The sequence below is a fragment of the Heterocephalus glaber genome, unplaced genomic scaffold (assembly GCF_053883595.1).
Source record: "Heterocephalus glaber isolate CG9 unplaced genomic scaffold, H.glaber_assembly_v1.0 deba00001428, whole genome shotgun sequence".
In the NCBI taxonomy this organism is placed as follows: Eukaryota; Metazoa; Chordata; class Mammalia; order Rodentia; family Bathyergidae; genus Heterocephalus; species Heterocephalus glaber.
The window spans coordinates 28,708,467-28,735,764 of NW_028258293.1; the positions used below are offsets into that span (position 1 = coordinate 28,708,467).

General features: G+C 35.0%; 1 protein-coding gene and 1 pseudogene across 8 annotated transcripts in view; both read right to left on the reverse strand.

Moving 5' to 3' along the window:
* C2cd3 (C2 domain containing 3 centriole elongation regulator) overlaps window positions 1-27,298 on the reverse strand; it is a 136,344-nt gene that overhangs the window by 74,337 nt on the left and 34,709 nt on the right. For all 8 annotated transcript variants that reach the window (XM_087211321.1, XM_087211326.1, XM_087211322.1 and 5 more), the window contains 7 exons: window positions 15,785-15,932; window positions 14,028-14,182; window positions 13,027-13,236; window positions 12,297-12,409; window positions 11,550-11,668; window positions 3,087-3,209; window positions 500-982 (listed from right to left, as the gene is read on the reverse strand). In XM_087211321.1, the coding sequence (XP_087067447.1) occupies window positions 500-982; window positions 3,087-3,209; window positions 11,550-11,668; window positions 12,297-12,409; window positions 13,027-13,236; window positions 14,028-14,182; window positions 15,785-15,932 (1,351 nt within the window). The remainder of the gene's footprint in view (window positions 1-499; window positions 983-3,086; window positions 3,210-11,549; window positions 11,669-12,296; window positions 12,410-13,026; window positions 13,237-14,027; window positions 14,183-15,784; window positions 15,933-27,298) is intronic.
* Window positions 9,102-11,540, reverse strand: LOC106010954 (UDP-N-acetylglucosamine transporter pseudogene; annotated as a pseudogene).

Consider the following 27,298-nt stretch of genomic DNA (forward strand, 5'->3'; position numbering starts at 1 on the left):
GAAGAGTGCCAGCAAGCGTACTACATGGGAACACCAAATGGTTATGACAAAGGAAAAGGGCTGGCATCACCAACCTTTCCTTGGTTTTCTCCTGGTCTGACAACTTAAAACAATCAGCTGCTAAGTCAGGACTTGAAATAAAGAGGGAAACTGAGGGACAGGAAAAATATATAAATAAAAAAAGACTGGAGGAAAGTTGGGGAAGTTTAACTGATCAAAGTTCTAAAGGAGGCAGAAAGGAATCCAGATAGAATCCAGAACTCAGGCAAAGGAAATAGTGGGAAACTATACAAACTGAGAAAGAAGAGAAGAAATAGAGAAAAAATGTTTTAAAATGTTGGCAAAGTCTTTTCCTTTTTCATCTAGTAGAGCATACCAGGTAATTACAAGGTTACCTTCCAGTTTGAATGTTCTAGATTTAAGATAGAATTATGATTTGGGAAACATTTTGTTTCCTGTCCTCATATACTTCTAACTGATATGGAATGTACAAAGTTACCTGAGAAAAGTTAAAGACTGGTTGTGTTGTACTCCATGCAATGACAGATCTGGTAACTTCCTCTGTGCTGAAGAATTTGCAAATTAAATAAACATTGCATGGTGGCTCAGATTCTCCAGTAATGAAGTCTTTTCCATCTGGCACCATCAACAGCACATGCAATAGCAAGGCATTTTCTTTTGTTGACTCATTTGTCTGATTTACTAAATTGTGGGATGCTGGCATGAAGGCTGAAGAATTTGTTGCTACAGAGCTTGGTGACTTGGGGTTGGGAAGCACCAAATTCTGTGCTTTTTTTGTATTTTCCTCATGAATTTGATTTAGGTTCTGTGGATTTCTGGTACGGGTAGTATCTTGGTTGGATTCTTGTAGTTTCTTCTCTGGACTTGTAGCAACACCAAGTGGGGTATGTTGGGTGCTGCTAGTTAATTTAGTATTAACACCTGTGAAATTCTTGTTATCTCTAACAAGTTCCATTGTTACCTATAAAACACAAAAGGAGAAGAGTCAATGAGAATGTCCTGTAGAACTGGAATCAGAATTTTGGAGCTGGAGGTAATGTCAGACTATTAGGAAATGAATTAACTTATCCTTAAACACCAAATCAGGAAGAACACCAACAGAGTTAGAAATCACCATTTTATAATTATTTTAATAATATGTGATTCAGGTAACTCTAGTAGCAGGATATTCTACAAAAATAACTGGCTTACTTTTAAAAATTATTAATGTACTAAAATGACAAAAGGGCTATGGAACTGTTCTAGACTAAGAGAGATTAGAAAGAAATGATGACTAAATGTAAATGGACTGGAAAAAATTACCATAAAGGAAAGTACTGGCTACCCTGGAAAAATGTATGGGCTATTGGTAGAATATATTATCAATGTTAAATTGATTTGTATAGATACAGAGTACTATGCACAATCATGTTCTTCTTCTTAGAAAATACATTAAAGGGAAAATGGTCATAATGCCTGTAACTTATTCTCATATAGTTTAGAACAAGTGTGTGTATGTGTTTATGAGTGTGTATAAATATTACATATGTGTTATATAGGGAAAGAAGGGATAAAGCAACATAGAGAATTATAAAGCAAATGTGATAAATATGAAGAATTGGAGAGTCTAGGTAATGGCTATGGGAGCTCTTGACTACTGTAGTTGCAATACTTCTGTAAGTTTGAAGTCATTTCAAAATAAAAGTTAAAATGTTAAAAAGTAAAAAAGAAAAAGGATCTGGGATAAATATGCAGAACAGAAGTGGCTGCTAACTGTCAGAAGAACGAATTACTAGGGATAAAAGGGTTCTTACTGTTCCTTTTATTTGAAACCCATAGATGTTATACAGGAACCTTCTTTTGCCAATGAAATACAGGCAGAAGTCAATCTAGTATAGTACTTTCTTATCTAAGTCCATCAATTTTCTTTATTACCCCTTTCAGATTTTAAACCCTGTTGCCAGAATGAACCCAGGAGGCAAAAATAAAACTTGGACGGCAGAAGAGTAATGTATTTTTTTTTGGCAATAATTCTTTAAAGGTAAGTGGTATTTACTAGGAAGACCAGGAAGAAAAGAAAGAGAAGGCTTTCAAAAAGAGGAAGCAGCATAAATATAAAACAGAAAAACATGGGAGACATAAGCCAGTATGATGTCTTATGATTTTCATATAGTCTGACATGGCTATTGGTAGAGAAGGCTGAAGTAGCAGGCAGGGGTTATATGGTGAGCCTTGTACCTTTAACCTTTGAGTGACTGGGGAGACATAGGGATTTTTTAGCCATGATTAGAAAGATTTAAAAAAACCCACTAGGACATCTAACGAAGTTGTACTGAAGCCATACATTCAAATTCTGCCACCCAAGAAATCCTAGTGCTCTGAATACAAGGAAAGAATCTTTTCTCCAATGAATTACACATAAGAATTCACTTCACAAGGCACACAGTTGCTTCTCTCCTTGTTCACGACAACTCTAGTCCAAGTCATAATCTTCTCTTTTTGGGACTAATGCAATATCCTCCCCATACTCCCTCTTGCCCTCTTCCAGTCTATGCACACACAGAAATATTTAAAAAATGTAAATCAGATCCCTCTCATGCTTCAATGTCCTTTCTTTGCTATTAACTTAAAATCTAAGTCCTTACCTTTCTTAACTACAAATCTCTGATATGGCTCCTACTTGCCTGTCTAATCCTACTTTCTTTCACTTCCTACTTTCTTACTATGCTCTGGTAATGTCTGGTCTCTTGGCAACACAAAACCTATTTCGGCTTCAGGCCCCCCCACCTTTTTTTGTTATTTCTTCTCTCTATAATGACTTTCCCAATGTTTACTTTCTCTTATTCTTCAAATCTTAAATGTCACCTTCTTAGTGAGGGCTTACCTGACTACCATCTTTCACTTCCTTCCAGGCACTCATTATCATATCATATCATTTATTTCCTTCATAGCACTTTTACTACCCTATTTCAATAGAAGCCTACCAATAGCAGACCTTGCTTTTCTTGTTCACTATATTCTTAGTGTAAGGCAATAAATACATGCTCAGAAAATACTTCTACTTTTCTGAATAAATATGTATGTACCTTCAGGGGGCCAAATGGAGTCTGACCATTTTCCTGTTGGACTGGGAGTTGGTCAGTGAAAGAAAGCAGCTCTGACTGAATGACAGCTCGCAAGGGAAGTAATGCAGAGCCAATAACTTCTGGCTGAGGGAAAAAGAAAAAGCTTAGGTTAAATTAAAGAAGAATCACAAAGGATTTTAATTGAAGTGACAACCAATGATGGCTATAAAAGTAATTTTGCTTTATGAAGGACAAAGTTTAATTATTTTCCTGAAGCAACTCTAAGTAGAGTCCCATATTCTGTCATACGTTATTCCCTCTGAGTTTTACTACATCCTCAGGGAAGATTATAAGTTTTGGAAATCAAAAAGAAGTTGGAAGATTTTTTTTTCTTTTGGTACCAGGTATCAAACTCAGGACCTTGCACTTTTGAGGCAGGCAGTGGAACCACTGAGCTAAATCCCCGGCCCTTATTTTTTTTTATTATGAATAGCTCTTTACTCAAAATGTTCAACTTACTATTAAATATAAAAATGAAATTTAAAAAGTTATATAACTTAAAATACCTGATACTATCAAAGCTACGGAGAAACAAGTCTGTTATATAAATGAAGCTGAGACTATATACCAGCAACATACCTTTGGATAGGAAATTTGGTAGTTAATATAAAAAACTTTAGATATTCATATTTCTTGACCTAGTAATCCATTTCTGAGAATTTATACTGAAGAAATAATAAATAATACATAAAAAGCTTATACACAAATATGAACACTTAAAAATAGTAATTACAGATAACCAGAAGTACAATAGTCAAGAATTAATAAGCCAATTACACCATCCATAGACTGGTATAATGTGAAGCCATTAAAATGATGCTCACTAAAAGCTTATAGTGTAAAGAACAATATTTGCTATGTTTGTTAAAAGGTGTTAAATTATATGTATAATAAGACTTCAAATTATGTGGAAAACCTTAAGTACTTTTTTTTTTTTTTGAACTCTGGATCTTGCACTTGAGAAGCAGGTGGTTGAACCACTGAGCTAAATCCCCGGCCCTTTAAGTACATATTTTTTTACAAAAAAATGAAATAAAAACTCTCAACATAATGTTAAAAAGAGAACAAAAGCTGCACACAAAGTTATATAACATACTGTATTCATTTGAAAAAGATAAAGGAGATATACTCCAAAATAACATTTATTGTGATTATAGGCAATTTTGCCTTTTAAGTAAAATTATTTTACAAATTTTCTATGGAAGCATGAATATTTGTTTTGTAATTAGGAAAAAAGCCACTAACTAGTTTTATAGAAAAATGATTCAATATAAATGTATCAAAATGTTAACAGAGGTTGTCTTAAGGTTGTAGAATTATGTGATTCCCCCCTTTCTGTATTGCTGTTTGTCCAAAATAGCTTATATTATTTATATATTCTGGAAGAACAAACAGAAAAGAGAAAGAAGTTATATTCCTCATGTTACTCATACAATGGATCAGGTCAAGGATTACACCTATGGGCTATTCTTTTCTTGAAGGAAGCAAACACCGCTTATTCAATTCATTGATACATTTTGTGCCTGTTGCAAATGGATTTTATAAACATGGAATTAACTGATCAACTGCTACTCATAATTACATTACTTTGGACAGGGGCTGGATACTACAAACAGGAAGTAGAATCTCAAATGAAGACTACTATAAACTATATCAATGCAACTCCTTATAGTAAGGGAGCATAGTAAAGAGGTTAAGAACTTGAAAGTCTAAAGATAGAAGACTTGAGATGGACTACTGGCTCTTTTTCTCCTACTTCAATAATGCATTAAAGAGATAATGGATATCAAAAGATGACAAGAGCAATGTATCAATTAAAAAGCGAGTTTATACACCACTGGTCATTTGAGAGATGCAAATGAAAACAATGCTGAGACTCCACATCACCCCAGAAAGAATGGCTGCTATCAAGAAATCAACCAGTAAGAAATGCTGGCGGGGCTATGGGGAAAAAAGAACCCTGCTCCACTGCTGGTGGGAGTGTAGACTGGTGCAACCACCGTGGAAATCAGTATGGAGATACCTTAAAGAACTATGATTAGGGCTGGGGATTTAGCTCAGTGGTTTTGCCAGCTGCTGCATAAGCGCAAGGACCAGAGTTCGATCCCTGGTACCAAAAAAGAGAACTAGGATTAGTGGTCCCATTTGACCCAGGTATTCCCCTGCTGGGTATCTTCCCAAAAGAATTAAAGGTCGGGCTGGGGATTTAGCTCAGTGGTTCCGCTGCCTGCCTCGCAAACTCAAGGTCCCAAGTTCGATCACCAGTACCAAAAAAAAAGAATTAAAAGAATCATATCACAGTGATATATGTACACCCACGGTCATAGCAGCATAGTTTGTAATAGCTAAAACTTGGAAACAGCCCAACTGCCCATTAACTGGAGACTGGATAAAGAAAATGTGTTTAAAAATAAAAAATAAAATGGAGTACTACTCAGCCATAAAGAATGAGAAATTAGACATTTATAGCTAAATGGATGCACACTGAGGCTATACGCTTAAGTGAGATAAATAGGGCACATGTGTAAATACCGAATAGTTTCTCTGGTATGAGAAACTGAAAGTGTAAATAAGGACTAAAAGGTATAAAAGATAATGCGAAATAGGAAGAAAAGGGGCAAAGGGAAAGGGGAAGTGAGAGGGGTAGGGAAAAGGAAAGAAGGGAATGGAATTAATATGAGAAAATGAAAAAGTGGAAACAAAATCTTTGTAAACAGGGAGGGGTGGAGGGGTTGAAGGGAGGGCAGGGGAATGGGGAAAAAAATAAGAACCAAGATAGATTACATAAAAGAACAAATTTCCAATGATGAATGTCATTATATTGTATACCTAAAATGTACCAATAAAATTAATTTTTTTTAAAAAGTGAGTTTATAAAAGACCAGTTTATACCTTCCTTTGAATCATATCCATAAAAAATTTAAATATACAAATCTCGTTCTTAAACCCAAAAGAATCTCCTTCTAAACAAATGAAATACAGACATAGAAAAATTCAGAATTCAAATCATTCAAAAATTAATTTTTAAATTACAGTAAATTACATGGTAAGAAATGAAACAACAAAATGACAATTATATACAACTATTAAAAAGTTTTAAAAAGTTGAATGATGGTGCAAAGGTGCCACAATTAATTTAATGAGTACTACTCACTAATGCTTTTATATTGTACCTATTTTCAATTTTTAGGTAATAGATTTAAAGAGCAAATCTTGAAACCAAAAAAATAATTGTAGTTAATCTTGAAACGTCCCAGTTTTGTTCATGTGTTCTAATGTTGTGAATTATAGAAATATCTCCAGAAAAGTCAAGTATTTGGTAAAGCAAGGCACACAGGACCAGATTTTGATAAAATCTTTTCTTTGGCCTTATAACTACTTTAAATATCCTGGAGATTCTTTTGTTGTTGTTGTTGTTCTTTTATTGGTACATTTTAGGTATACAATTCGTTTACATTTATCATTGGGTGTACCTGTACATGATATATCTTGGTTCTTATTTTTTTCCCCCCATTACCTGTGTACCCTCTCTCCCTCTGCCCTTCCCTATTTAAATAGATTTCATTTCCATTTTTTTTTTCTTTTCTCATAGTTTTTCCTTTCCCTCTTTTCCTTTCCCCTTCCTCTCCCTTCACTCCTTCGTCTTTGGGCCTTTTTTCCTATTTCAAATTATCAATTATTCATTTAAATCATTTTAACCCTTGTTTACACTATCAGTTTCTCACACTAGTGAAACTATTCGGTATTTACACATATGTGTCCTATTTATTTCACTGAAAAGTATGGCCTCGATATGCATCCATTTAGCTATAAATGACTCTAGTTTTTCGTTCTTTATGGCTGAGTAGTACTCCATTTTATAAAAAAACCACATTTCCTTTATCCAGTTCCCAGTTGATGGGCACTTGGGCTGCTTCCAAGCTTTAGCTATTCTTAAGATGACTTTCAAAACAGCAGAAATAACTTTTATAAACCTTTTTTTTATATAAAGCATATATACATAGTACAGTAATTAAATGTTTACAGTGAATGTTTAAATGAGTGATGCTAAACCCTTTAAAGAAAAAACTCAGTTGAGTGACTGTACAATGACATTTTAAAACTCCAATAATTTGATATGTAGGAATATTCAGGATTATACTAAGTGTACAGAACATAATATCAATTAGTTTCCTTTCAAATTCCGTCATTAGAATCTAGTTTACATGTCACATTGCCTTTCTTTTCTATGAAATTCTGTGACATTCAAAATAAACTGATGTAAAAATTTAAGTTTTGTATCTCTAAGCTGTACAATCCACATAAAAGTAGCTTACGAATTCTCTAAAATCACTTATTAAAGAATTGACAATATTACTGTCATGAAACATCAATCTGCTATATATTTTTAAAAATATTATTTTATTGGTACATTTTAGGTATACAATATAATGACATTCATCATTGGAAATTTGCACCTTTACATAATCTCTCTTGGTTATTTTTTTATCTGCTATATTTTAAACTTTTCTTCACAATACCAATTTTAAAAATTTTAAGTCAGGGATTTAGCTCAGTGGTTATGCTGCCTGCCTCACAGGGGACCTGCAAGGTCCTGAGTTTGATCCCCGGTACGCCCCCCCCCAAAAGGCATAAAATTTTAAATTATCAATTGGCACTCTTTGTACACGAATGAACACATTTTCACACTGAACAAAGTAGTTGAGAGATAAGAAATTTACTTTAAAAAGTATAGAAATGTAAAGAATCAGAGTCATTGTTATGAAAGCTTGATATAATAAGACCTTTGAAGGTCATCAAAACATAAACCACTTAGGTAAAATGGCATTATGTATATATATGACATGATCCAAGGACACAAGTCAGCCTTCGCAAACATGAGTATTTCCTTATGAATTAAAAATTAGAAACTATGTAGCCCAATAACAGTTTCAAACCTACTTGAAAAGCAAAATATAAATTATACCTAATGAAAATTTGCTTTGAAAATATACTTTAGATTATTTTGCCCATTTTTACAACTCTTAATTATATTTTTATAATCCTTATTAGAATCTTGAAAATTGGACTCTTGAAAATGTGTTATTACTTTAAGATATCTAATATCCAATAACTGCTGGTATAATTTTTTAAGTGTTAAAATAGGGCAGACTAAACTTAAATTAACAATGTGAATGTATACTGTACACTTGCCTAAACAATACTTTAATGTAAGCTGAATATATTTACTTTTAGTCTTGAATTGTGTATTTATAAAATTTAACTGCACTTAGTAGTAAGAAATAGGATCTAGGGCTGGGGATTTAGCTCAGTGGTTTCGCCACCTACTGCGCAAGCGCAAGGACCCGAGTTTGATTCCCAGTACCAAAAAAAAAAAAAAGAAATAGGATCTAAGTCTGAATGTTGCTGGAGTCTTAAAAACACCAGGTTCAAAATGAGGTAAAGTTATTAAACAAAATATTCTAAAAGGTGGTCAATGAAAATCTGAGCTCTGGCATCCAGAAAATTTGCTTGGTACCATTTTGTTACCATGAGCAAATTGATTTTAAATATTTTGTAATCTTAGGCAATTTTAAACCCTGGATGAAGCTGATTAGACCTACAATCTGTGGACTATGTTTGCATTATCAAGGTAATAAAGACAGTCCAAATTAGCCAACAGTTTCCACAGTTTGTAACAACAGCATTTTTCAATCAAATTTGATTTAACAAAATCCATTAGAACTATAAAAAATTTGTATTTTTACAGTTTTTCTATTAGAAGATTTAAAAAATATATACAGTATAAATGAAAAACATAAAACACTTTTCTCAACAGGTAATTCTATATAGTTCATAATTAAATGAAACCTATATCCCAATTATAGAAAGCATATTTACCCACTAACTCATCTTATTACTTTTAATATATTCTCTCTCCTCTGAACCAACTCATTAAAGAACTCATGTAATTTGCATTCTCAACTCCAGTGTTGAAAAAGAAAAAAAAAAATCTACTATTTTAAAGCAAAATGGTGGTTCTTTCCCAGTGGCTCTATGGGGACATGGGGAATTCAAAAAATTCAACCACTTGTCCCAATCACAAGGTCACAGTATCCCTGAGGACAGGAGGCTTATGAGCGATCTGAAAAGCTGTTTTTAATCAGACTTAAATTTACAGTGCTATTTAAAGTGATGTGTTGATAGGATATGTCTATAAGAAAAGTCATTTTGCTCTTGCTCCACTTTTTTTTTGACAAGTTTTTTTTTTAGATGCCCCACCTATTTTAAATTACTAAATGAGTATTTAATTAAATTACATTTTTAAACTTTAATGGCAATTAACATATACAAACTTAAAAGTAATATTAAGGATTTATCTGATTTATAGAAAAGAAATGCAATTAAGAGATTAAAGGCAATGCTATCATTGTAAAAGTCACTATTTACTATCTAGCACAGGAACAACTGGACTGTTTTTAGCTGTTGCAAATCACTGAAAGTTCTTAGGATACATGTGGGGAAATACTGTCTCTCTACACTAATTTTAAATATGATTTTTATTCTCTGACAAACCAGACCCAGAATATTATTTTATCAAATTTTACATAATTCAACAAATATTTAACATGCCTTGGTTGAATAATCTTTTGTATAAGTGTAAGAGTCTCAGATATGTGAAAATGTTTTTCAAATCATATTTCTATTTTTTCACAGCTTATAGGTATTTATAATTTTCAAATTTTTAATATTCCATGTGATTTGATGTATTTTTATAGAAAGAGTAAGATAAAAACATTTAAGAAGAGTAAATATACCTAATTTGCAAAAATTGGTATCTGACATCTGTGAGCTCTTACAAAGAGTGCATAGAACATATCTGTAGCAGTCAAAAAGAAATACTCTTTTTAAACTTAGACTTCAAGTTTTCTCCAATATTTCTTCTAATTCTATTTCCTGGAAATTCCTTCAAGTTTTGAATTCTAAATGTAATTAATGCGTTTTGTTACATATACAGTACACGCTTTATTCTTAAGCGGGTATATATTTCAAACCTTTGAACAATATGATCAGATTCAAGATGATGGTATCTTCAGAAAATCTGTAGACATCCTCTGTGGAAGATTAATGTTGAGATTCCTAGTGCACCATCATGAAAAACCAGTGAAAGACAGTACATGACTATGCTTTAGAAGGATTTCCTGCAGGCTTGGGATCATAACCATATAAGAAAGTAGTTATTATTATAAGGATGGCTCCAAGGAAAAAGATACTGGTTGGCACAAAGACCTGAGGCCAAAAATAGGATATCAGTGTTGATAATATTATGGGAAAAGGGTTGCAAATCCTTTAAAAATATTATCCACATACTTAATCACAGTATCAATAAGGCCTCCAAGTGCCAAGCTGAATGTTTCTTATCTATACTGATTTGTTTCTTTTAAGATTTTCTCAAAATAAACTCCAGCAAAGCCACTTGAAAAACAGGCTGTGAGAACTGCTATGAGGCCCACTAATTGAGTCAGCTGAGAATTTTTAGAATCAAACTCTTGGGAATCTGAGAGCCACTGTACACAAGCAACCCCTGTCATCAAAATTACTAGGGAGAGCCACTGGTACACAACTAACATTTTACTAAGCATAGACAGAGAAAATTATGCTGTTGTTAGAATTTTCAACTGAATGTGTCCTTATAGGTAGCTGCATAGATTTGACAGTGCTACATAGAGTAAATTATTCTGAAGAGTATATATCCTTGAAGAAATAGAAAGCTTAAATGTTTCCATAGGCTTATTAAAAATTTCATCACGTGGTACTTAATTCAGTGCTCTTAGACTACATTTACTGTTTTTGTAGATTAATAAAAGGCAGGCCCAACAACCACTGCTATAGAAGATAGATAATGAGGTTCCTCTGCCTTTGAAGGCCTTAGAATAATGCATAGTTAGCACCAAACTGGTAGTCTGAAAGACCAAAATTCCCAAAGAAAGGGATTTTAGGTCGGCAGACATTGTTTTATCTTCATTAGCCTCCCTTGCGACTCAGTGGGCTGCCTGCATCAGCCCGGGTCTGCGGCTGTTGCTGGTGCCACCTTGGTGCAGCCCAGGCATTTCCGGGTTTCCATAGTCCCATCTGGCTCTATCTTTTATTAGCTTGGGTGATCTTAAATATGTTACTTAACCTTCACTAAATCTCAGTTTCTTCATCATAATAATGTATCGAATTGACAGAGTTCTTGTAACAAATGTGATAGCATGTTTGTGAACAGCCTTTAGAGTAATATCTGACCTATAACGAACAGCACAGAGGAGTAATAATGATAATAATAAGCATTGGAGTGTTTCATCTTGGAGAGATTCCTACTTTAGGCACAAATATAATGTTTATTATGCTCCACATCATTGATGTGAATAGGAAGGCAAAGGTCAAAAATCACTGAAGTACCTTTTTCTGAGGAGTTTTTTTTCCATAAATTTGGAAAGTAAGGTTAGAATTCCACCAGTGCTGTATCATTGAGCCACCGAACTGTACTGGAAACACAGATCGTTGCTGGAATTTCACCACTGTAAGAACAAGATATGTAGATACAAGCATGCATCATACCATCCAAGCAAAACCTTTATTAATCAATGCCTTCATACCACCCTCTCCCTTTCAAATCTAAGATCTTTTTTCAGGGAATCTAGTCAGTGTGACTTCATAGAAAGTATTAGGTTGTAGGATTAATGGAGCAGAGATAAAGCAAAAACCCTGGATATAGTAGCAGAAGATAAATAGACCTATATTTCTTAGCTTTGCTATGAGAAACAAGAGCAGCATCTGAGCACAGGATGTGTAAGGAGACATTCATATACTTCACTGAGTTTAAGGTAATACCATTTTTTAAAAGACAAGTCAAATGAGTAAATTGTATAGTATATTAATTATATCTTGATAAAAATTATATCTTTTTAAAAAAGAAAAGAAGAAAAATGGCAATAATTGAAGATGATCTAAACATCTAGTCCTTACGTCAGTATAGTCATAGTACTGCTGGGCCAGCTCCTTCACTTATAAGGCGTAAGAGTAAATTTACTTCAAAATTCTTTCTAGCTCTGAGTCTATGGTACTATCAAAGTCAGATGCATAATTAGGGTTTAACATTTCTTACAGAGTCAAAATATCTAAGGAATAGAAACCAGTCTCTCTTACTTCCATCTGTAATTTTACTGGAGGCAAGTCGAACAACTTCAGTGATTAAAGCTGTCTTTCCCAATCCAGTTTTGGAAAATCCCACAGGAAAGTGATATTCGACAAAGAAAGTGCTAAAAAAAAAGGATTAAAAAATAAATCAAATAATAAAACTACTTTCTGCCTATAAATCCTACATCTCTTTGGCAGTCCCATTCTCAGGCTCTCTGGTCCTACGAGGCCATACCTCCTTCAAAGTTTTTATCAGTCTGCTCAGAAGGAATGAAAGGCTTGTTTCTGTGCTCCCACAGAACTTTTAATATAAAACATCTACTTTGTCCCCTAAAGCCCTATGTTATAGACAGCTATTTAAATATTTTTCTCTCTTGCTAACTGTAAAATCTGTAAGCATAGTTCCCATCTTAATTTTCCCATATTCCCATGCTCTTCAGATCAGGGGGGATTCAATATATTTGCATTGTCGGGGATTTAGCTCAGTGGATCCGCTGCCTGGCCTGCAAGCACAAGGACCTGAGTTTGATTCCTGGCCAAAAAAAAAAAAAAAATATATATATATATATATATATATATATATATACATATACACACACACACACATATACACTTGTACTGACTGAATGATATGCATATGAAAATGAATTACAAATTATAAAGTGTTATACAGTTATTATTATCATAAGATATACTTTCCCAAAAGGTCAAATTTAGCTTTTTCATTTTAGAGACATACCGCTTTTTTACTGTTGTCAGCTTAGGTGGTTTCCCAGCAGAGATTTTTTTGCCTGGGGTCATCTCGGGACTATCTATAGGAACTCCCATTGTTTCAATGATGATTCTGACTGAATGTGTCCTACCCAGAAGGGCCAGCCTATCCACACTGAGTGTCATTATTTGGGCATCTTCTGGAGCTTCTGAAAGCAGCTGCTGTTCAGCCAGATTTCTGTAAGGAGTTCACATAGACAGGCAGGCAGGCAATTAGAAGCTTAACATGAAGCAATCCAGTTTGCACAGGTGAGAGAAAGAAAGAGGTAGGGCAGCAAGTATCTCAATTCATAAGTTAAGTGGAAATGGCTTTAATTATCAGAATTCTGATCTAATTTACAATAAAGGAAATCTCAAAAAATAAAAGCTTATTATTTTCACATAAGTGTAGAAACCTGATGTTATGACATTAAGCTTTTCTAGAAAGGACAAAAAATTTATTCCCATACCCATTAACCTAATACAACTATTACTGTCACTTTTATGTATTCCTTTTCATTTTTCTTTTTTTTTTGGTACCAGGGATTGAACTTGGGACTTTGTGCTTTCGAGGCAGGCGCCAGAACCACTGAGCTAAATCCCCGGCCCTCTTTTCATTTTTCTTTATGCATATTTTCTAAATAGGTATGATCATAGTGGATATATAATCTAATATTAACCATTTTAACTTTATGCAGCTTTTCATGTTATTCCATTTTAAGGATTTCAATGCTTACTGCATTATTATAATTTTTTTTGTTTTGTTTTTTTGAATTTGCTATGTAGTTCAGGCTGGCCTTGAACTCACTGAGATCCTCATGCCAAGTGCTGGGATTGCAGGTGTGGGCCACCAAACCAGCTGAGTTATTATAATTTAACCACTCTGATAGTGTTGGGAAAACATAGGTATGAAATTTCACTTGAGGAAATTTTATGAAAATCAGCTTCCTTTGCTTTTGCTAGTAATCAAGCATTCATAGAGAGGCTCACTTGTTTTTTCTGCTTGCTGCCCTCTTCATCAGCTTATGATTGTTTGGCTCCAGAACCTTAGAAGATCTTCCAAGAGCTTTTGATTGGTTCATTTTTTTAGCAGGGACAACATCTTCATCTTCACTGAGAAAATCACTGATGCTGTTATCAGATTTCTATGAGGGGGGAAGAAAAACAGACACTAAAAGATAACTGTTTTGGGGATAGCAGTAAGGAAATATTTCTCTAAAAGTAAGCAAGTTCTCCTTGTACACACACCATTCTCTTAAAAAGGTAACAAAAAATCTAGAATGTTTGAGGAGTGGATGAGACTCTAGCATGGGTGAAGTTTCCAGTAAGTAAAGGATAAAATTGGGAGATGAGGTTAGGAAAGTAAGTCAGAGTTAGGTTCTAATGCTGTGGTTAAGGCTTATGAGACAGTGTGGACCAGAAGAAAGAATTCAGGCTTTATGCCAGATACAGTAGGGTAAGAATTCCAGTTCTGCTTGTTAGTAACTATAAGCTTATGTATCATGATGTGTAAAGAGAGATAATAGAGATAATAAGTATCTCATGGGGATAGTAAAGAATTAATTGAAATAATGAATTAAAAACATTGGTACAGTTCTCTGGAACAGAGAAAATGGATAACGAAGAAACTTTTTCTACGTTATCCTATAGTCTCCATGATGACTGTTAAGGTAGGAAGTCACAAATACTAGCAATCCAAAGTCTTTCCAATCTACTTCTTCCTTCTCATTTCCATTGCTGCCATTCACTGGCTCTCTCTTATACTTCTATAACCCAACAGCTCTGCTTCTGGCAATTGTCCTCTCATTTTGCTTTCTACATGGCTGCTAGATTTTGATTCTTAAATCAATCTCTCTCTCTCTCCAGTGCTGGGAAATAAACCCAGGGCCTTACACATGATAGGCAAGTATACTACCACTGAGCTACATTCCCTAGTCCTTCCACACAAATTCTCATCTAGCTAGACTATCCCTTCCAATGTACAAATATGCTTTTTCTATACTGTACACATCATTCTTTCTACTTTCATGTCTCTGTCATTCAAAACATTATCTTTCAAGTCTCAGTTAAAATGGTTTATGCCTATGTTCTTTTTTTTTTTTTTTTTTGGTACCGGGGATTGAACTCAGGACCTTTCGCTTGCCAGGCATGCACGGTGTCACTGAACTACATCCCTGGCCCTCTATGTTCTTTTCTGACAATTTCGTATAGAAGTTTTCCCTGTTTCCTCTGAACCCTTGTAGCCCTCATTGTCTTACCACTAGGCTGGAATAAACTATGTTGTATTTCATTTATCATTTTCTGACCTGGAAAAAAAGGAAAATTAGGAGTGCTCTGGTTTGAGTGTGTCTGTCAAAGGCTCGTGTGTTGAAAACTTGGTTCTCAGTGTGGTGATGCCATTTTAAGGGCCAACAGAGGTATGACAATCTGTAAGTAGAAGTGTTTCTGCAGTGTTCTGAATAAGTACCAGTCAAGGGAGGATCTGAGGATATACCTATATTAGCTCTTCCTTAGGATTTGAATTTGAATTTTGGCTCTAACATTTGCTACGTATCCTTGCACAAAACATTCAATCTTACTAAGTCTGTCTCATCTATAAAATGAAGATAATTCTTCTTCAGGTTGTCATTATGATCAAATAAGGTAAGGCATGTAAAATGAATAGCTTTCTGTCTGGCAAGTTTGTCATGCCCATAGCTGATATTATACATACTTGCGTTCCTAAAGCTTCAGATTCAATGACTTACATGTGCTGTATAAAATAAGTTCTCCAGGAGACTCTGGTCATACTGAGGGTCATTTGGCTCACTGCTGCAATACACATCACTCCCAGGAGATGGGGAATCTGGAGGGGATCCTAAGCCATTCCAGCAATGATCTTTGGATAATTCAGCACTGTAGAGATAAGTAAAACAGAAGGACTTTAACAGATATTTCAGGAGAAATATTTTTTCTTCAGTAAAATTTTCTAAAGTCCTAATCTGGAAGAAGATATGGTAAACAAAAGCCTCACATTAAACAGAAGACTATAAGTATTTGGAAGTTATAATCTACCTCCTGTGAGATGAAAACAGCTAGTACTTAAAACCCACTACTGACACTGATTGTGACCTCTTTCATCTACTCAACAATACTTATGAGCAAGCGCGAGGACCCGAGTTCGATCCCCGATACCAAAAAAAAAAAACAATATTTATTAGTCACCTATTATGTGCTAGGTCCTGAATGATACACAGATGGCTAAGATAACACAAACTGTATTCTTGCAGTGTTTATACTTTAGTAGGGACAAAAAAAGGCAATATAATTCAAATAGTTAAATGTTGTATGTTGTTTTTGTTGAAAAAATGGCTAATTCATAAATATGCTTCTTTCCATTAAGCAAACATGTGTATTTAGGATTAATTATGGCATGATTGGTTTTATGTAGGACATAAAAATTGTGGGACTGCATAACCTTTGCCCCTTTTTCTCCAGCCGCATTGTGATTAAAATGTGAGTTAACAGATGGAGATGCTTGTTAGTCTAAGGACGCTAGATCCTCCAGCCCCATTGTGATTAAAATGTGAGTTAATGGATGGAGATGTTTGTTAGTCTAGAGATGCTAGATAGGGATCTGTAACCAACCTAGGGTCCCAGAGTAAACTACTCAACTCTTTGTTTATCCGGAACTGATATTCCAGGCACCACAATTGTTAGAACAAGCTGCAGATGTCTGCTAACCATCAATATGTGACAGTCGACCACTAACCTTTGTCCCCTTTTCTTTGATATGTTAACTTCCCCCTCAACCCCCTATAAAAACAGCCTCGGATTCTGAGCCAGTTGCCTCTCTAAGCTATTTTGCTTTGGGAGTGCCGTCTGGCCAGACTAATAAAGGTCTGTTTCCCAACTTGGCTGGTGTGTTCCTTCCCGGGTGGTCTTCGCTGTAGTCAGCTCCTTGGAGCGTTTGGTAAGGCTCTTGGTCTTACATTCTGAAGGCACCGCTGGGATTCCTGGGTGTGCTTCACTAGTCAGCTCCTCGGAGCATTTGGTAAGGCTCTCAGTCTTACATTCTGAAGGCACCACTGGGATTCCTGGGTGTGCTTCACTATAGTCAGCTCCTCGGAGCGTTTGGTAAGGCCCTCGGTCTTACAAAATGAATAAAACATTTTATTTACAATGGATTTGTGAGCTAACAGGGAAATAAGCATAAAAATAAAACAATAAACTCAGAATTTTAAAGAATAATTTCCCTTTCTCTTTAAAGTTTCATGCCATTATGGTAATATTTTAGAGTACAGTTTTCCCTTTGTACCTTTTGAGGCTCTTGTATAAATTACATGTTTTTCTGAAAGTGATACTATTTTCTTGAGAAATTAAAGTATAGCTGCTAGTTTGTAATGGAAGAAAAGTAGCAGGAAATAGTAATGAAATGCACAGCTCAGTGCCAGACACATAGTATTCAATAAATATTGTTGTTTTTATTATTAATAACAGATTTTCATTAAGAATTTATTAAGGGCATCAACAGATATTCATTAAGTGCAGTTAATATAAGAGAAACAAAACCAAAATATACATATACTTTGCCTTGAAGGAGCTCACACTTTGAGACAAGAACAGGAAAAGGATGTCCATTATCACCACTCTGGTTCAATATAGTCCTCAAAACATTAGCCAGAGCAATCAGGAAAGAGAAAGAAATAAAAGGGATATGTATAGGAAACAAAGAGGTGAAATTAGCATTTGCAGATGACATGATCTACATAGAAGAACCCAAAAATTCCACCAAAAAATTCCTAGAATAACCAAATTTACTAGAGTAGCAGGATACAAATCAACACACAAAAATCAAGAGTGTTCTTGTAGACCGATAATGAACTCAATGAGAAAGAAATTAGGAAAACAATAGCATCTACAACAGCATCAAGACAAATTAAATACTTAGGGATTAACCTAACCAAGGAAGTGAAAGACCTCTATAACAAAAACTATAGTACTCTTAAAAAGGAGATCGAAGAAGACATCAGAAAATGCAAAGTTATTCCTTGTTCCTGGAGAAGGATAATCAATACAGTCAAAATGGACAAATGTGGGCCAGGGATTAAGCTCAGTGGTAGTGCGCCTGCCTCGCAAGTGCAAGGTCCTGAGTTTGATCCCTGGTAACAACAACAAAAAACGGCCAAATGTCTAAAACTGACAGATTTAATCCAATCTCAATCAAAATATCAAGAGGATTCATCACAGAACTAAAGAAAATAATCCTAAAATTCATATGGAACCAGAAGAAATCCAAAATAACAAAAACAATCCTGGATAACAAGAGCAAAGCAGGAGGCATCACAATTCCAGATTTGAAGTTACAGTACAAACCTACAGTGACAAAAACAGCATGTACTAGCACAAAAACAGGCATGTGGACAATGGAACAGAATACAGAATGCAGAAACAACTCCAGCAATTCAGCTACTTTGATCTTTGAGAAAGGGGCCAAAAATACACACACACACACACACACACACACACACACACGCACGCACATTTAATAAAGGGTATTGGGAAAACTGGATATTCACAAACACATTGAATCTAGGCCCATATATCTATCTCATCATGTACTAAACTAAAATCAAAATGGATCAAAGATCTAAATGTTAAAATAGAAACAAACTGCTGAAGATGGGTAAAACTCTTGAAGTTATAGGTGTAGACAAGGATTTTCTGAACAGAATACTTACTGGACAAGAAATAAATCAAGAATCAACAAATACAATCATATCAAATTAAAAAGCTTCTGCCCAGCAAAGGTAACAACCAAAAGAGTGAAGAGGCAACCTACAGAATGGGAAAAAATTTTTGCCAGCTATTCTTTGGACAGAAGACTAATATCTACAATATATAAAGAATTCAAAAGACTCAATCAAGAAATGGGCAACTGACTTCTTAGAAGTACAACTGGTCAATAAATGTATGAAAATGCAAATTAGGCAACAGTGAGAGTTCATCTTATCCAGAAAGAATGGCTATCATCAAGAAATCAAGTAATAAATGTTGATGAAGCTGAGGGGACAAAGGAATCCTTTTATACTGTTGGTAGGAATGTAAAACAGTACAACCATTGTGGAAACAGTTTGGAGATTACTCCAAGAACTAAAACTACAAATTCAATTAACCCAGCTACTTGCCATCTAAGTATCCTCCTGAAAGAGTTAAGGCATCATATTACAGTGATACATGGATACCCATGTGTGGGAAATGGTAGAATTCAGCTATCTAGTTGTAAGAATAGATCACAAGAAGTTTGTTAACTAAGAGAATTAAGTCGTTTCTGGGAAATTCCACAAGTCTGTTTGTTAAAAGAATGCCAAAAAACTTTAAGAGACCTTGTAAAAGTCTCATGGGAGAAAAACAGGTTTTCCTAGTTTTCTTATTTACCGTCTTCCAGGATCAGAGGACCGTGACCCAATGACTCTACGGGTGGTAAGAGAGATATGACTCACTATGCACATCTGTGATGTTTATGGTGGGCCGGTGGGCTTGATTTTGGCTGAAATCGTCCTGCTCTCTTGATAATATCTGATAAGAAGAGGGCTGAGGTGTGCTCTTTGATGTACGGGATTGGTGAACCGGAAACAGGGGACTTGTGAATTCGCCTGTAGCTTTTATGAGTCACTTAAAGTCACTGGTTATCATCAGAGGTTAAAATCAGAAAGACAATAGCCAGAATAACTAAGCTGCTTTCCTACATGTATAAAAGCCTTGCTTCTTTCCTTTGTGATGGTCGAATAGTGCCAGAGGAATTAAACTGCTGTTTGTCCCCCGGGCTGTCTCTTTTTCTTTCTTTAAAAGTCAGTGCTTTCCGGGGTTCCAGGTCTCCCTCAAGAGAGACCTTTATTAAAAATAAAAATCAACACCCATGTTTATAACAGCACAATTCATAATAGCTAAATCTTGGAAGTGGCCTATATGTTCATCAACAAATTAATGGATAAAGAAAACATGGTGTTCACACACAACAGAGTACTATTCTGCCATAAAGAAGGATAAACTTTAATCATTTACATGAAAATGGATGGATGCACCTTGAGACCGTGACTTTAAGTGAAATATATCAGACTCACAAGCTTAAGTATCACATGGTTTCTCCTATATGAGGAACCCAAAATATAAATAAAGCCTAAAATAAAAGATAGGTAATAGGAAAAAGGGAAATGGATCTTCTGCAAGTGGGAAGATCATGAGATGAAGGGAGAGGGGAGTGAGTGGAGGGTAAGGGGATGAAAAAAGATTTGAAACGTGTTATGCACATGTATCAACTCCCCACAAAGAATGTAATCATTATGTACTACAAACATATACTAATAAAGAAAAAAAAGTGAAAAAAGATAAAATTCACATACCATATAATTTACCCATAGAATGTGACCTTGTTAGTATATTCACAAATATGAAAAGTTGTCAGCACAATCAATTTTAGAAAATTTTTATCATCTCAAAAGAAAACGCCACAATATTTAGCTATTACTACCCTTCCAGCCCTAAGAAACAATTAATGTATACCCTGTCTTTATAGATTTGCATGTTTTGGATATTTCATGTAATTGAATTATAAGATATATATCCAATTTGGACTAGCATCCTTTTTTTTTTGGTGTTACTGGGAATCAAAGTCAGGACCTTGCACTTAGGAGGCAGGCGTGGTGCCACTGAGCTAAATCCCCGGCCCTGGACTAGTGTCTTTCAATTAGCGTGTTTTCAAGGTTCATCCACAGTGTAGCACGTGTCAGCATCTCATTCTGAAGGCCAAATAACACTCTATTGACAGATATTCCACATTTAAAAAATCCATTCACCATGGGCCGGGGATTTAGCTCAGTGGTTCCACTGCCTGCCTTGCAAGCACAAGGGTCTGAATTTGATCCCCAGTACCAAAAAAAAAAATCCATTCACCAGCTGATCTCTGGTTTGTTTCCAGTTTTTGGCTACTATGAATAATGCAATAATGCTGTTGGGATAGTTCACGCACATATTTTTGTGTGATGTATGTGTTTATTTCCCTTGGATATATACCTAGGATTTGAATTACTGGAGTCATATGGTAAATCTATGTGTAACAGTTTGAGGAACTGACAGGCTGTTTTCAAAAGTGGCTGCATAGAGAATAAACTTGAGACATTTTTAGGTAAATGAATGCACCTTGAGACCATAATTTTAAGTGTAATAAGTCAGACACACAAGTTTAAATATCACATTGTTTCTCTTGTGTGAGAAACTCAAAGGGAAAATAAGGAGCAAAATGGAGGATAGATACTGGGAAGTAGGAAGAACTTGTTCAAATGGGAAGAGACAAGGGAGGGGAGAGGAACTGGAAAGGGAAAAGGGATTAAAAAAAGAGAATGGAAGGAAAAAAATGGACACAATGCTTTTGGTAAATGAGGAGGGGAAAGAATGGTTCAAGGGAGGGGAAGGGAATGGAAAAAAAGAATTAAGATATATTATGTACACATACAAATACAAGTACAAATGTGATCATTATGTATGGCAAACATGTACCAAAAAATAATAAAAATTTAAAAAGTAGCTGCATCATTTTATATTCCTATCAGCAGTATACTAGGATTCCAAATTCTCCACTTCATCATCAACACTTGTTATTAACGACATCAGGCATATCTAATCTGCAGCCCACAGACTACATGAGGCCCTAGATAGCTAGTAATGCAGCCTATGGATCTTAAACTTTTAATCTTATGTGATTTTTAGTGATACTGTTCATGACTCAATTGAGTAGTGTTCACATGTGACGGTGTACATATGGACACATGCATAGCAGCGCTATCTCCACCTCCTTTGCCAATCTCACAGTCAGTAGAATCGAAACCCACACGTTACAGATGTTACATGTGCTTGTGTGATTTGGTAAGTAAAACAGCAATTATCGATAGCAGAACATTAACCTAGTATTTACTTATACACATCAACTATACTTCTATATGTGGCCCAAGGCAATTCTTCTACAGTAATGAGGCCCAGGTAAGTCAAAAGATTGGATACTCATGATCTTGATTCTAGTGGGTGTAAAGTAGAATCTCATTTTGACTTGTATTTCCCTTGATAACTAAAAGATGTCTAGCATCTTTTCATATGCATATTGACCATTTACATACACTGTCTAGCAAAATGTTCATTCGGACATACTGCCCATATTTTAATTGAATTTATCTCTTACTTGAGTTATATAAATTCTTTATCAGTTCTGCATTACTTAAGCCCTTTATCAATTCTGTCAATATCTGGTAAGTACTTTATCAAATATTTTTCCTATTTTGTGGCTCTTTTTCTATTTTAATAATATCACTGAATAAGTAAAATTTTAAAATTTTGATGAAATTCAATTTATCTATTTTTCTTTTTTACTTTTTTTCCATTAAGCTTACTGGTACACTTTAGGTATACAATACAGTAACATTCATCACTTGGATCTTGTACCTTTATATGACATATCTTGGTTCTTATTTTTTTTCCCATTCCCCTGCCCTTCTTCACTCCCTCCACTCTTCCCTATTTACAAAGATTTTGTTTCCATATTTTTCCTTTTCTCCTATTTTTTCTTTTCCCTTCTTTCCTTTCCCCTACCCCTCCCACTTCCCCTACTCCTCTAGACCTTTTCTTCCTATTACACAATATCAATTATATATGATTTTTAAATTACAGTATCAAGGTTTAGAGGACATTACCACAGATTTTACAGAATTTAAAAGGATACAGAAAGCATATATATATGGGACCTCTAGCCCTAGTTCTTTGAGGTATCTCCATACTGATTTCCACAGTGGTTGCACCAGTCTGCACTCCCACCAACAATGGAGAAGGCTTCCTTTCTCCCTACACCCCTACCAGCATGTTATTAATTCATTTCTTGACAGCAGCCATTCTTTCTGAGGTGAGGTGGAATCTCAGTGTTGTTTTCATCTGCATCTCTCGAACGACCAGTGATGTTGAACATTTTTTCATATGTTTATTTGCTGCTTTTACTTCTTTGTCTGAGAAATGTCTGTTCATTTCAGATGCCCATTTTTGAATTGGGTCTTTGAATTTGGGGGGGGTCTGATTTTTTTCAGTTCTTTATATATTCTAGATAGTAGTCCTTTGTCTGAGGAATAGTAGGTGAAAATTTTTTCCCACATTGTAGGTTGTCTCTTAGCTCTGTTGGTGGTTTCTTTTGCAGTGCAGAAGCTTTTTAATGAGATCCCAGTTGTTGATTCTTTGTTCTAGTTCCCATACTACTGAGGTTTTTTTCATAAAGTCTTTTTCCTATGCCAATGTCTTCAAGAGTTCTACCTAACTTATCTTCCAGCAAGTTTAGTGTTTCTGTTTTAATATCTAGATCTTTAATCCACTTCGATCTTAGTTTAGTGCATGGTGATAGATATAGGTCTAGTTTTAATCTTTGGCAGGTTGAAATCCAGTTTTTCCAACACCGTTTATTAAACAGGCTATCTTTCCTCCAATGAGGGTGGTTGGCTCCTTTGTCAAAGATCAGGTGGCTGAGTATGTCTGGAATTGTTTCTGCATCTTCTAATCTATTCCACTGATCCTCGGGTCTGTTTCTTTGCCAGTACCATGCTGTTTTTATCACAGTAGCTTTGTAGTATAGTTTCAAGTTGGGGATTGTGATACTCTCAGCCACGTCTCTGTTGCCTACAATTGCTTTTGCTATTCTAGGTCTCTTCTGGTTCCAAATGAATTTTTGGATTGTTTTCTCTAGTTCTGTGAAGTATATTGTTGGAATTTCAATCAGCATTGCATTAAATCTATATAGCAGTTTTGGAAGTATGGCCATTTTCATTATATTGGTTCTTCCTACCCAGGAACAAGGGATGTCTTTCCATTTTCTTATATCCTCCTCGATCTCCTTTTTCAGAGTGCTGCAGTTTTCAGTGTAGAGGTCTTTTGCTTCCTTTGTTAGGTTGATTCCTAGATACTTCATTTTTTTGGATGCTATTGTAAAAGGAATTGTTTCCCTAATTTCTCTCTCAGTGAGTCTGTTATTTGTGTATAAGAGCACTATTGTTTTTTGAGTGTTGATCTTATATCCAGCTACTCAATAGTATTTTTTTATTTATATGTCTGTCTTCATGCCAGTGCCACACTGACTTTATTACTGTGGCTTTGTAGTAGGTTTTAAAACTAAGAAGTTTGAGACCTACATTTTTTCTTTTTAAAAATTGTTTTGGCTATTCTGGATCCTTTGTAATTTCCTATCAATTTTAAAAATAGCCTAGGGCTGGGGATTTAGCTTAGTGGTTCCGCTGACTGGCCCGAAAGTTCAAGGACCTGAGTTCTATCCCCAGTACCAAAAAATTAAAAAAAAAAAAGCCTGTTAATTGTGACCAAGAAGTTGGCTGTGATTCTGATATGGACTATGTTGAAACTTTAACATGAGATGTTTTTCTATTTAGATTTTAATTCTTTTCAAAAGGGATTTGTTTTCAGAGGTAAAGTTTTATATATCTTTTGTTAAATTTATTCCAAAGTATTTTATTCTTTTTGATGCTTTTGTAAATGAAACTACTTTTTTTTGTACCAGGAATCAAACTCAGAGCCTCACGCTGAAATTGCTTTTCAAATTTTAGATTGCTCATTGCAATAGATTTCTGCAAAATCAGTCAATCCTGTATCTTGTTTATTCTAATGATTTAGTGGAGTCTTTATAATTTTTTACATACTAAATCATGTCATCTGTAGACAGAGACATTTTTCTTTCCAATTTTGATCCCTTTTATTTGTTTTTCCTAACTAATTAAAATGGCTGGAATCTGTGGCACAATGTTGAAGAGAATTGGTGAGGGCAAATATCTTTGTTTTGTCTTAATCTTAGGAAGAAAGCAACTAATCTTTTAACATTAACTGTGAATTTAGCTGTAGGTTTTTTAAAAAAATGGATGTCTTTTATTATGTTGATGATTTTTCCTTGTAATCCAAGTTTGATTAGTGTTTATCGTAAAAGAATACTGGATTTTGTTAAATGTTTTTTTCTCTTTTGAGATGATCATGTGTTTTTGTTTTTTATTCTATTAATATGGTGTATTACACAAACTGACCTTGTATTTCAAATAAATTCTCTTGGTCATGGTATGAAAATACCTTTCTATGTTGCTAGGCTTTGTGTTTCGTTGAGGATTTCTGTCCCCATATTTACTTATCACTTTTGTGATGCCTCTGTCTAGATTTGGTATTGGAGCAATTCTGGCTTCATAAAATGAGTTGTGAAGAGTTCCACACTATTCTAATTTTCAGAAATTTGTGAATTATTGTTATCAACTCTAAATATTTTGTAGAATTTAGCACTGAAGCTGTCTGGGCCTGAGTTTTTCTTTGTGGGTAGTTTTTCTAATTACTACTTCAATCTCTTCACTTGATTACTACTTTGATCTCTTTACTTATTAGAGGTCTGCTGAGATTCTTTATAAAAATCTGTATATTTCATCTAAACCATCTCCTTCACTGTCATATAACTGTTCACAGCATTCCTTTTCAATGTTTTATTTCTATAAAATTGGTATTAATATTCCCTCTTCAATGTCTAATTCTAGTAATTTGAGTCTTTTTTTTTCTTTCCTGGTATGTCCTCCTGGGAAGACAGCCTACTGACTGGGTGGTGAGGAGGGTAGGAACCCTAAGTTCTTGGTTGCCCCCATCTGGAATACAGTTCTCATGGCTTTTTGGTTAGGAGAGAGGGTGAGGAGGGTCTTGGTTCAAACATCTACAGTGTCCACCAAAGAAATGTATACACAATTCAGGAAAAGAAAAATAGGATGATATTTTTTCAATAGATGGTGTTACCCTTGTATGAGGGACCCTAGAGGATGTCATATATAACAGAAAATCCACTACACTGCTGGCCTTTAGAGAAGAAATTGAAAATGCATGTGCAGCAATCTCAACAACCAAGGTTCAAGCAGCAGTTCACTGTGCTAATAAATGTCTGGAAGCTAATGGCCACCACTTTGAGCACCAAAGGTAACTTGTATTAATATCAAGATGTCTGAACAATGTAATATTTACCTTTTTCTATTTCCCAAATCCATCCTCTGTGGTAAACTTTCTTGGATTTTCTCTCATCTTCCTCTACCAAATGTTCTATGTCTACATGTTAGAAGCATTCCCCAAACGTGTATAAATTTGGCTATCTAGTCATATTAAAAATCAGGCTCTGAAATGCTGACTGGAAGCCCTGTATGCAGACTGGGAGTCAGAGGGAAATTGACTGGTGGGCTTCACTGTAAAGTAATTGGGAAGAGCTAGAGCATTTTGTTGGGAAAGCTACAATTGTTGCTATCTTTATTTCTTTTCTCTTAAGACGGACAGTTTCCAAGCAGAGTCTGAATTTCCTACTGGGAGGTAGTAAGGCTGCCAGTCCGCTGGGAATCAAGAAGGAAAGGGGGTTCAGGGCTGGAGAGGTGTTCATCATTCCATATGGAGACTTTAATGTACTCTCCTTTCCCTCAGTGTTGTGTTCACATCTATCTTCAGTTATGTTTGACATCCTTGAATCTAGAGACTTGTTAGTCCTAGCTCTATGAAGAATAAACTTCTAGTCTTTCACTAGGCAGAGGAAGGTTAGTCTCTCAGCTCTGGGGTTGTGGGATAGTATTATGATAATAATACCCAAGTTTATTTACAGGTTACCCTGTGCCAAGCAGAATCCTAAGAAGTTCACAGAAAGTAACTCATTAAATTCATACCACATATCATAGAAGTATGTTTCATCTGTATCTGTTTTACAGATGAAGCAACTGCAGTTAGAAGGTGGTTAAAACTTACATAAGGTTTTTCCACTAGTGAGTGGTATAGCTCAGGGTATTCTGGCTTGAGGTAGTTTTCTCTGTTTTGCTAGGTCAGTTATACTTGTCCATCTAACTTTTTAACTTCCAAAATTTTACTAACATCTTTTATTTGCTATCATCTCCTCTTTTGGCTCTTGTGATTTTATGGTTTTCTTCTTCCTTTATTATTACCCTATTAAGGTTTAAAAAGGAGTAGGCATAAAAATGTGTACTTTATCCTTATTTTCATTCTATTATGTACTCCCTGGATGATTCTGTCTGCTCTTAAGGTTTCAATTACTACAATGTAGCTTATTAAATAAATACTCAGTTTTTATCTTTAGGCCAGACTTTTCTCCTGAGCTTCTGCTCTACATATGTTGAGTATTTTTATGTATTTTACATGCATTAATTTTTATTTTTTCTGTACCGGGGATTGAACTCAGGACC